General features: G+C 36.0%; 1 protein-coding gene across 1 annotated transcript in view; it reads right to left on the bottom strand.

Moving 5' to 3' along the window:
* The window catches only part of GABRG3 (gamma-aminobutyric acid type A receptor subunit gamma3), a 455,270-nt gene that overhangs the window by 388,397 nt on the left and 54,801 nt on the right, over nucleotides 1-12,072 (bottom strand). The window contains exon 3 of the mRNA XM_070942700.1: nucleotides 6,576-6,643. Coding sequence (XP_070798801.1) covers nucleotides 6,576-6,643 — 68 coding nt within the window. The remainder of the gene's footprint in view (nucleotides 1-6,575; nucleotides 6,644-12,072) is intronic.

Genomic DNA, 12,072 nt, shown 5'->3' with positions numbered 1-12,072 from the left:
CCAGTGACTCAGGCATCCCCTTATTCCAAATGGCAACCAACTGCTCCAAGAGGAATTCCAGATTCCGAGTGTGACCACTGTACTACTTCATGTTCTGGATGACCTAGGGTAGGCTCATGGCTGTCATGATGGCCACAACCTCCCACGCTACCATAGACCTTATTCCTAGGGAAGGCAGACTGAAGTTCCCCAAGCCAAAAATGGAATCAAGAAGTTCAGACAGACAAGTTGCTGTGCAGCAAGGAAGCTGGAAAAGGTAGTCTCATCTTACAACCACAACTGAGTCCAAAATTTCTGTTGCTATGTAAGACATTTGTTAAGTGGGTTTTGCCCCATTTTACAACCTCAGTTGCCAGAGTTTTTAAGGGAATCACTTCAGTCATTAAGTTAGTAACGTTATTAAGTGAATGTGGCTTTCCCATTGACTTTGATTCTCAGAAAATTGCAAAAAGTGATGACATGAACCTGGGATACTGCAACCATCATGAATATGAGTCAGTTGCCAAGTGTCTGAATTTTGATCACATGACCATATGGATGCTACGGTTGTAAGCGTGAAAAATGATCACAGGTCAGTTTTTTCAATGCAGTTGTAACTTTCAATACCTGTAGAACAATCCCAACTGATCTCTAGAGCCCAACTTAGTGAACAAGATCTTACATTGAGAAACCTATGGAAAAGCATCCCTGAAAGTCATAAGGGATTCCCAAATGACAATTGCCACACCCTCAATTTAAATCTCAAATCAGGATATATCTGGTTTTACTGTGACTACTGTATATTGTGTTTGCTTTAGCTTACTTTATTTACTATTTCTCTCTAGTTTTATCTTCTCATTCACACATAAACAGATGGTTCAAGATAAGAGATGTATCAAGAAAGATTGTATGTGCAGGTAACACATCAACGATGCTGTGTGTGTTTTCAAAATGCAGTCCGTTGCTATTATTTAAACCAATCTGTCTCTTTTTCAAGTTTCTGGAGAACTTGAGAAGAAGGTGCTACTGCATTAAGGGTCATAATAAATTTAATGAGCAGATTTCTTAAAACAGCTGCTTCTTTTTTCTTCAAGTTTATGTGAAAAACTGAATAGAGTTGGGTTGCTTTAACAAATTGCAGGAAAAAGTTACACCTCACAGGTTCCATGGAACTTCCCCAAAGGAAATTTAAAAGAAACACAGCCTCACAAACTAATGCTTTCAAAAGAACTCTTTTCCTCAATAATAGATAATTATTGACTTCCAAGAATTCTTAGCTTACATCTTATGTCATCTTAATCAATGAAACAATTAGTGCTAACAGAACAATTTGATTTCCAAAGCAATTAAGTGTCAACAACTCTGAAGAATGGCCACTAGTTAGCAACTGATAGCAGTGTTTATAGAGAGCTAGTAGTGTAAAAGCTTTTAGATGTACATAAATATGAACCATTAATATAAATCCATAAACGACAAAAATGCAATGCCTACATTGCTTATTGTATCTTATCATTCATTAGAAAATAAAGCATTTATTAATAAGAGCTTGTGGCCATTTTGGACAAGCTTCAGAGTGAAAGGTTCCATCTCAGATTTGAACTATTTCCAAAGTAAGACAGTTTTGATTGAGAGTGTTCCAAAAAGAAAAAAAAATCCTGTTTAAACTTTATGGAATGGCTTTCAAGCTTCAGCAGGTAGAGTAGTTTTTGACTGACCATTTTATCATCCAACCAGGGAGTAACTTCACTAGTACACACAGGTAGGAATGTTTGTTTAAAATTTTGCAGACATCTCACTTTAAAATGATTTGCTGATTATTTCATCAGTTTATGTATCATGCTCCCGAAAGAAAGGAAAAATAAGTATTCCCTTTTTAAAAAGCACACAAACATATTATGAAGACTGGGGATTAGAATTGCAAGTCTCATCGTGCAATTTCATCCTGGTTCTTGAAAGTGTCTTCTGCTGATGTTTGTGAAATGTACTCTCAAGTAAGCCTTAATACTTGAACAGCTTAGCTTGTCACAGGAATTATAGAAAGAAAGGATTTGCTCAAATTGGGTTCAACAACCAGGTGAGGGTTTGGGGCAACAATACAGAAGTGATTGTCATTGTTTACTTTCAGGATGTTTTCTTTTTTTATATAACTTCTTAGTTTTATAGCCCTGGAATTTCTTAGAAGTATTCCATCCAAATACTAAGCAAATCTGACCTTGATTAGCTTTCTTGTATCTGTTACGTAATCAGTGATTGTTTCCTTATAGACCAACAAGTATAATCATATATAGTCAATCCTCATTATTCACAATACAGGTAGTTCTTGCTTAACAACCCAAATTGGGACCAGTAACTCTGTCACTGTCAAAGCGGTCACTAATTGGGATATCAAGTGAACGTGACTGTGCTTTCTGATTGTAAAGACAAGCCTGCTTAGTTTCACACCTTCGGCTTTTGTTTGCCTCCCAAATGTCCCCCTTCCCGAGTGCCTGTTCACTGTCTTGTACATATTGAAAGCTAGGCAATCATGCTGCACCCTGGGAGTGGAAGCTGCAGGTGTGCTAAGCAAACAGCTTATTCTCTTGAAATTCTTTTGTCTCCAATCTCTCCCTGGGGGAGGGGGAAAGGGGAAAAAACCAAGTGATTTCTATAGACAATCTTTCCTTTGCCTGATCCTTTCCCACTGCTAGCATACTCAAATTGCTCTCACTGTGTAGAAGAGCAAACAGCTTGCTCTCATAAAATCTCTCTCTCTACAATCTCTGTGTTTTATGGGGGGGAGGGGGAATCAGGCAAAGGAGAAATTGCCTACAGATATTGCTCAGTTTTTCCTTCAACCCCTCCTCACAGAGCAGAGACTGGAGAGACAGGGGCTGTTGTGAGGACAAATGAGATGCTGGAGTGCTACATACATCATACTGAATGTCTGAGCATAAGGCAAGCTATAAATCTAACAAATAAATAAATACAAAAGATAGCAAAAGACAGATTTATATTTTTTTAAAAAACAAGGTTTGCAGAATGCATTTTAAAGACAGACATGGAGACACCAATGAGAATTAGGTGTAATCAGTAGCCATGAACATCTAAGCTGAGATAAAATACATTAAGAACTCCCTTCAAGAAACAAAAGACAGAAGAGATACCATCAATAAAAGCACCTGTGTTCAGTCTGTTGCCAGTCAATGTAGGTCCATCGCTCATGTTCTCTCACCAGTTTGCCTGCCTATTCACTTGCTTTCACCAGCTGCTGACCACTTTCTTCCCCACAGTCTCTTCATCAACATCCACCTGTTCACTGTCTTCTTGCCAACCAATGTCTTTCTTTCCCTACCCAGAAGCCACAGGCAGGCCTATTTATTTCTGCCAACACTTATTTGTTCATTTGCTGTTCTGTCACAAGCACCTGCCAGAGAGAGTTTTAAAAATCTTCCCATCGGCTCCCCAAGGCAAAAATACCCTGAGAGAAAGCAGATGTGAGCTAGAGGTTAGGAACAGACAGGTTTGAGTCTGTCCTCAGCAATGGAAGTTCCGTGAGTGACTTTGGGTCAGTCAAGCTCTGATTGGGCAGCTGACTTTGCTGGATTATTATGAGAAAATTATGCAGAAGGATGTGAATGTAGGCTGCCTTGATCTCCTAAAGGATAATTTGGAGAATTATCCTTCTACCACTAAATGTGCATACTCTAGTTAGGCTGCCAATATTATTGGTACACAAAGCTTTGAAAGCACAAATGTGTGTATGCTTCCAGTTCAGTAAAACATATTCAAATGTTATTCAGTTGGCAATTCTTTATGCTTTATTCCTGGATGAGCATCCCACAGGGGAAGAAAAAGTGAATCAGTTTCTGAGTAGATCACTACTCAGGGACAAAATGCACTTACTATGTTTCTGTGTGAGAGAATTTTTTTTAAAGCTTCAAAGTGGTTTAATATAATTTAAATTAAAACAATTTATAAAACAACCTTAAAAACAATATTAAAAATCCAGGGAAATTAATACAAATATAAATCAATAAATAAATCAAATTAAAAAAAATACATAAATGAAAACAAAACTAAAGGATATTTTTTGCTAGTTTTCTCAAATGCCTCAAAGAATTAACAAGTATTGCCAACCCTCTAACAGACAGGCATATTTCAAAGGACTTTAGAAGTCTGAAATATCTAGGAAGAAAAAGAATCCTTTTTTTACCCATCAGCCTGATTTCAGTAAGAAAATTCACTTAGAGCCTTTGCATTTGGGAATACATAAAAGCAGAAGTTCTTTTATCTTAGATCATGAACATTCCCTTTTCTGGTCTTTGGAACACAAGCCAGAAGTGTCACTTTAAAAATAATAAATAGAACCATGACAATAAATACAATTATTTCTTTTTATTTACATATAATTAATATTAAAATAGATAACAATGCATTAACTCTAGCATATACATAAAAGTCTTCTAATTGGGTCCAGTCAATTTCCTACAAAAGGTATGAATAGGAAAAATTGTAACTTTTATCGTTTACAATAGGAAAATACTTTTATATTGATACATTAAAGCTGAGAGTGGAAATTAGACGAGACTTAAATTTAATTTAATTTAATTCAATGCATACTCATGGATTCATAGATATATGGACTATTGTGAACCCTGCAACAAAAGCACATATATTTTATTCAGGTAGACATAAATCTCACTTCATTTGGATATCTAAAACTTTCTCAAATTTCTTGTAACAAATTAAATTTGCACGAATTCTTATATCAGATCACACTCCAGTGATTATCACACTTAAATTAGAAGAGATTATTCCATTTACTCAATCCCATAGTTCTGTACTTTGAAGCAGGAAAGCAACAACTTATCCAAACTCTGAGAATTTTTTTAATATTTTTTTTTAAAATAAAATAATACAAATAAAAAATTACTAAGAACATGATGATTGGTTATCTCAAAAGTGCTTTTCCAAAAAGCAACTGGACTTTCTTGGTTTCTTTCCTTGAAAATGTTTATTTTCTCATCCAAGAAGCTTCTTTAATTCTGAAGACGCTGAAGAAGCTTTTTGGATGAGAAACAACATTATTTTAAGGAGGGACGGGCGAGAATCAAGAAAATCCAGTTGTTTTTTGGAAAAGCACCTTTGGGATAGCAAGGTGGGATGTTATAAAAACAATATTAAGTGGTGGGTAGAAACATTAGATCAGCATGATTAAAAAAACAAACACAAAAGGCAAGTAAACTTTATTTGGAAATTAACCATTTATTAGCAAACTATAATAGAACTAGATCAGAACCATCAGATACTATTTACAAAGAGTTGGATGATTTGGCGACAGAAAAAAATCTGTCAGATTATTCTTGCTAAGTAAATATATTATGAATATGTAAATAAAAAGTCTAAAATATTGGCAAATAAAATGAAAAAAGCTAAGAAAAATATGTATTAGAGCAATTAAAAAAAGCAGTGTCGAATTTTGACCAAATCCAAAGGTATAAATGTACAATTTAAACTTTTTTCAACAATTATATTCTTCAAATAATCCATCACCAATAAAAATTAATCAGTTCTTAACTAGATAAACATTCCCAGAACTGAATCAATATATGAACTCTCTTTTTTACATTTCAGAAATTTCTGAAGTTTTCAATATTATTCAAAATAGAAAATCTTTCAGCCCTGATGTATTGTCAGGGGAATTTTATAAAGAATTTAAAATGGTTTTAATATCTGAATTTTTGTTTTTATGCAATACTGTGTATTAAGGGGATCCTTTAACAGAGTTTTGGAAACAGTCTAAAATAATTTTGATTCTTAAATTGAGTAAAGTCTTGAACATTAAATTATGAAGTCTGACCTTATGCCTCAGAGAAAACAGTCTGGTGGTGAGAGATTGAATTATGAGGATAGATAGCCATCCTATCTACTATATGACAGCCTTTCAAATACTTGAAAACAGTCTTTCTTTCTCCAGGCTAAAAGTACCCAACATCTCCAACTGTTCCTTGTGAGCTTTTTCTTCCAGATATTTTGTCATCTTAATTGCCCTCCTTTGCCTTCTCCAGGTGTATCATCAAGTAGACTTCTAATGAATAGCAGCCAAGATTTACAGAAGTAAAACATCTTAAAACTTCACAAAAAACTTCACAAGCTTAGCACAATTACCCAGAAGTATACATCTCTTAACCTACTTTGGAGTAAATCTCTTATACATCTCTTAACCTTTACTTTGGAGTAAATATACAGAGGGCTGTGTTATTAGCTTTTATTGTCATTTTTCTTGACAGCAGCATTATTTCCCAGAATTTGCTGCATCAGGGGACAACAAACGCCTATAGTCTGCCCATAGCTTTATTTCAATTCTGTAATTTTTGAAGATACACTGAATATTCATACTTTTGTGATAGACAGATCACAGCATGCTATTTGCTGAACGTTATTTTTGCCCTTTGGGAAAAGGACAAAGACTTGTCAGGCACACAGAACAAGAACAGAAAATAGAATGACATCTGCAGCCATAACATTTCACCTCACATTTAGGAAAAATTAAAGAACTTGGTTATTGATACAAGAAGCAGCCCTGCCAATAAAATAATTGTTTGTGTGACACTTACCATATTTATTGATGACACGGGGCCAATGCTATTAACATAGATGTCAACATCAATGACTGTAGGTTTCGCTGTGAAAGGAAAACCGAAAAGGTGGCATTTAGTATTGTCTCAAATACAATACGACGGTATCATGTTAAACATTTTCATAACTATGTCATTCTGAACTGAAATCTGCTGGGGAATCACAAGATTAAATAGGTTTTTGGTTGGTTGGTTTGCAAGAACCTTTTCAAACTGTCGTTCTTGTAAGACACACAGTTTGAAGATTAGGGTTTATGTTTGGTACACCATACTCTATTTTTTTTTTCTTCAGTTTCATCACTGTTCCTTTGGTTCCTGCTTCTGTAGTGGTTAAGGCACCAGGTAAGAAACCAGGGGACAAAGATTTCTAGTCCTGCCTTAGGCATTATGCCAGCTGATTGACTGGTCATTCTCTCTCAGGCTGAAAAAGCAGGCAATGATAAACCACTTCTGAAATCTTGTCATGAAAACTTGTTTGGCTTGTCCAGATAGTCATCGAGAATCAAAATTTCTTTTTCTTCTAGGATCCCTAGAAATGAAAAGTCAATTTCTCTTAAGCACACCTCTTACACTGCGTAAGAACTTTATTAAGCCTTTCTAACGAAAGAAGATAAAAGACGATCAGTGATCTCCAGCTAAATAGAAGTTCGTTCACACCTCATGATGACATTGTCTAGTGAGATGGCACTATCAACATAGCAGGGCCATGCTATGTGTCAGAATCTAAGGTGAAATGTTTTTTTGGAATATATGTGAATATCCAGTTACACCTTCGTGCAAAGCTTGAAACCAAACACGATTTTTCCCCAGCAGCCTTGCAGTCTCATGAAAAGATGCAAACATATAGCTGCAGGCAGATGCTTTCCAACTGTCCCTGTGAATTCCAAAGCACTTTTTTGCCTTCAGATCTAATGCACACATGCCTTTCCTAATCAAGATTTCTGATTGAGAGTAAAGCCATTGTCCTGCCCTGCTCTGGGAAGAGAGGAAGAAAAGGAAAAACTCTTTGACAATTTTTCAGAAAGAAATTATTTCGCAACATTATGGAGATTATTTCCTTATTTTCCTTAGAGCTGAAAGAACAAAACCACCTTGTCTGCCCAATAAAAGAGAGTGAGGTCCTTAAAGTCTGATCCCCCTTTTGCTCTCCCAAAATGTGAGGATGGTGTTATGTTTTGACACAGGAAATCAAACACTGCTTCATTTCAGGATATCAGCTATTCCTGCATGCAGTTAATAGTGAACAGTAATAAAATAAGCAGGCAAACAAATTTTAAAAAGCAACACTGTGGGTATATTATTCAACAGCTGGAGATATTTCATACTCCATTTCATACATTTCAATATTCCAGTATCATACTGAGGGCTGATGCTGCCTATAAACTTCAAATTTCCCTGCAAACCTTATCCTCTGCCCCACAAATAAGAATATCACTGAAATGGAAGTTGGGGTCAAGAAATACATAATGATATTTGATATCCAGACAGAAGCAATCCATTTAAAACTATGGGTTTATGTAAGAAGGAGGAGCTTGCTTCCTCAAATTTATTTAACCTGCTTTTTAAATTCTGCAACTCTCAAACCCTAGTAGGCCATCAATTGCTTCTGGTGCTCCTTCCTAGCACAGCCACATGGATGTAATGGCATGGCCTTCTCTTTCCTTTCCAGCCTTGAACTTAGTGTTTAAATTTCCCTTCTTCCACTTCTTGCAATTCCACTACTGCTCCAGGCTCACAGCCCTCCTTCTGTTTTCCTCCTGTAATGCTTGCTACAGAGTGAACATGCATCAGAGATTTTCACAGAAGCCTCATGGCTCCAAGCACAATTATTCCTTCGTTGAAAAGCAAACAATGTTTAAAAAGTATGAAAAGAATATTCAGGCTTCAGGTCTAGGTTGGGAAATCTCTTGTGACATTTGTCTTGTGAATCCCCACCCTCATCCCAGAGAAACAATCTGATTGAGTCTATTTGCTTAAGGCAAAAATCAGTTCAACGCAGAAAACACTTACATTCCACTAATCTAAATTCACTGTGACTTCTAGATAGATTCCTCTGCTTATCTTCTCAAAAGGAAGTTCTGTTGAACAAGGCGAGATGTTCCCTGGTATCAAATCTCTAGTAGAGCACAACCAGGAACACAACACATCCTTTGGAGACCCAATAGGTAAAGAGCAAATAAATATACAGAAATATAAATCCTAAATAAATATGGCCCATGAGTGTGTTAATAGCATAAATAATTACAGTTGACCAAATAGAGTCACTTTTGATCCATCAAACTAAATATACCCTCTCAAGATTCAATATGTGTTGTTTTATGTATGTTTGTTTACCTGTCATTACCAGCATCTGGCAGGCTACCGTATGTAAAGGAACAATATTCAAAGCTCAGTTTTAAACAGAATACCTGGAAATGTGGTATTTGTCACACCAATAGAAACAGTAATTTTATATACACTATGCTGTAATTATCAACCATGTTGTATAAAACAATTGTAACATACGTGCATTATCTAGCATAGCTAAAAACCTACAAAACTTAGCAAAAGTGCTTTATTGATGTATTTTAATCATAAAGGTGGACCACGTTAATTGCCTGAAACATCAGAAAAGTTTGTGGTTCAGACTAAAAGCTCATTGAGTCTCCAGTCTCTTTTTCTTTGACTCTGGCATCTCCTGGTACCACAATGTCAATAAATTGTACGATTCAGTTTTTGACAACTGTGATATCTGGCGTGTTGCGTTCCAAATGACGATCCATCTGTATTTGAAAGTCCCACAAGTTCTTCACCTTCTCATTTTCTATAACTTTTTCCACTTTATGTTCCCATGACTTTTTGGATACAGGTAAGTCGTATTTTTTACATAATGACCAATGGACTAATTTAGCAACTCGGTCGTGTCTAACTTTGTAATCTGTGTGATTTTGCTGCATTCACATATTAAATGTGAAACAGTTTCAACTTTGTTGTTGCAAAGTTGGCAGTTTGGATTGTCAGTGGATTTTTGTATCTTTGCTTTCATGGCTTATTCTTGAGCAGCGAGTATTAAATCTTCCATTTCTTTCTTGATGGTTCCCATCTTAAGCCATGTCCATGTAAAGTTGTCATCACATTTTCCTTCAATGTTTCTCAAGTGTTGTCCATGAAAAGCTTTGGTTTTCCATCTATTTAATCTGTCATCCAGCTTTTTTTTTTCTTATATTCTGCCTTTGTTTCTGTTGTTTTTATAATGTTCTCTGTTTTCACAGCCTGCAGCAATTTTTCTGTACTTTGGTTCACATAATCATTCAAACTTCATTTTTTTTCTTCTACAGTTTGATGGATTGCAATAGACCTCTGCCCCCTATTTTTCTTGGCAGGTACAACCTGTCGATGTTACTTCATGGATGTAAAGTGTGGTACATATTCAACAACAACAACAACAACAACAACAACAACAACAACAACAACAACAACAATAATAATAATAATAATAATAATTTCTTTTATTCATTAAACATGACACTCAGTCAACTGAACATTTAAAGATGTGGTATAAATACCATTGACTGGTGCTAATGGTTGATACAGGTTGCTGCCAGCGTCCTAGGTATCAACCAAGTATCTTCTTAAAATTTATGATGTTCCAAGTAACACAGTTTTTTGCAGTTCCGCTGGTGTTATTGCAGGAAGCTGCAATTTCTTGATGTGTTTTGTAAAATATATATATATATATATATATATATATATATATATATAAAAGCTACCTTCTACAATTGACTGATGGCAAATTTGTCAATGCTGACAGTGTTCAAGAGGTGCTCCAGTTGTTTTGGGACTGCACCCAAGGTGCCTATTACTATTGGTACTACCCTTGCTTGCCATTGCCATTGCCATAGTCATTCTATTTCTATTTCTATTTTATTATTTATTTTATTTATTTTATTAGTCATATTTCTATGCCGCCCACTCTCCAAGGACTCTGGGCGGCTTACACCAAAGACAGTAGACTAAATAGCATATTGCCCCCAACAATCTGGGTCCTCATTTTACCCACCTCGGAAGGATGGAAGGCTGAGTCAACCTTGAGCCGGTGAGATTTGATCCGCTGATCTGCTGAACTAGCAGTCAGCTGAAGTAGCTGCAGTACTGCACCCTAACCACTGCGCCACCTCGGCTCATTTTGTTATCTTCTCCAGTTCTTTCTCTTCTATTCTGCTGTCTCCAGGCACTGCTACATCCAATATGCAAACTTTTTTGTCTTTCTTATCAACAACTATAAAATCCAGGGTGTTATGTGGCAGCTGCCTTTCTGTCTGGATTCTGAAGTCCCAGGGCAATTTAACTTCTTCATTTTCTATGATTTTTTTCATCATCATCATCATTATCCTATTGCTCTGAGTGTTGAGAATGTATAGGCTCTCCAACAGAGTTTAAGAGGAGGAAATACACTCAGTACAGGAAGTGAACAGGAATAGGTTTATTTTTCCTGCAGGGAAGATGAGAGTGAGAAGAGGAAGGATGGAAGGTCACAACTACACAACAAAGAGTACTGCTAATGAGGCCAGTAACAACAAATGGCTGATAGAAACAATTCAAAGCTTCTCTCACTGGCAATTGATCATTCAAACCCTGAGAACATTGTCTTGCTTTTAGCTACATCTTTTTTCAGGACTAGAGACTGGAATAGAGTTCTACAGAGACTCCAAAAGATTAATTGACCCCAATTGACCTTTAATTTTTATTGACCACTTATTGACCCCAACCATCTATTGACCTTGTGGATAGTCTAATTGAAGCTTGTAGGTGGAATATTGACCTCTTTGGGGATCTCTGATACAGAGGCTCTGGGTTTTCAGCTTCAATGGATGAACTCTCTTCTTGCACTTCAAGATAAGGAAATGCACTTCCTGGTATACACATTTTCCACCTGATACATCATTTTAGATATCTACCTCATGTGTCCCTTTAACACACCTTCTCTCTATGTGGAAAAAAAGTCTATTCAGTGTAGTATTTCTTTAGGACTTACTAGTGATTCCAAGCATGACATTTGTATTTGTTTATAATTCTTGAGGGAGAAAATGCAATGGGTCGATATTTTTACTGAGTTACCCCTTGTGACTCCAAAAGCTATTTTCATGCTTGATTACTCCAGTTCAAATCTCATTAATATATATGTGAAACTGAAGTTTTATAGTCAACGTACATTATTTTGCACTTGCTTAGACTAAAATAACAACTGTTATTTTAAAGTATTTACTAACTTTACAGTGATCCTTTAGGAGCTTTTTGCAAATCCTGTTTGGATTCTACTACTTTAAAACCTTTGGTATTATTTGTATAGTAGACTTTTTCAGGAGTATATTTGATCTGGAGACTAGGACCCATTACACTGACACACAAACTGGTTTATTGGTAGTGCTTGAGGCAAAAATGGGCTATGTACTTATGTAATCAGAATATACACTGGATTGAATTTAGCAGCCAGGTA

The sequence above is a fragment of the Pituophis catenifer genome, unplaced genomic scaffold (assembly GCF_029215685.1).
Source record: "Pituophis catenifer annectens isolate HBS135680 unplaced genomic scaffold, rPitCat1.0.hap2 SCAF_4, whole genome shotgun sequence".
NCBI lineage: Eukaryota > Metazoa > Chordata > Lepidosauria > Squamata > Colubridae > Pituophis > Pituophis catenifer.
The sequence above is the reverse complement of the archived record's forward strand: the minus strand, read 5'-3'. Positions and strand labels throughout refer to the sequence as shown.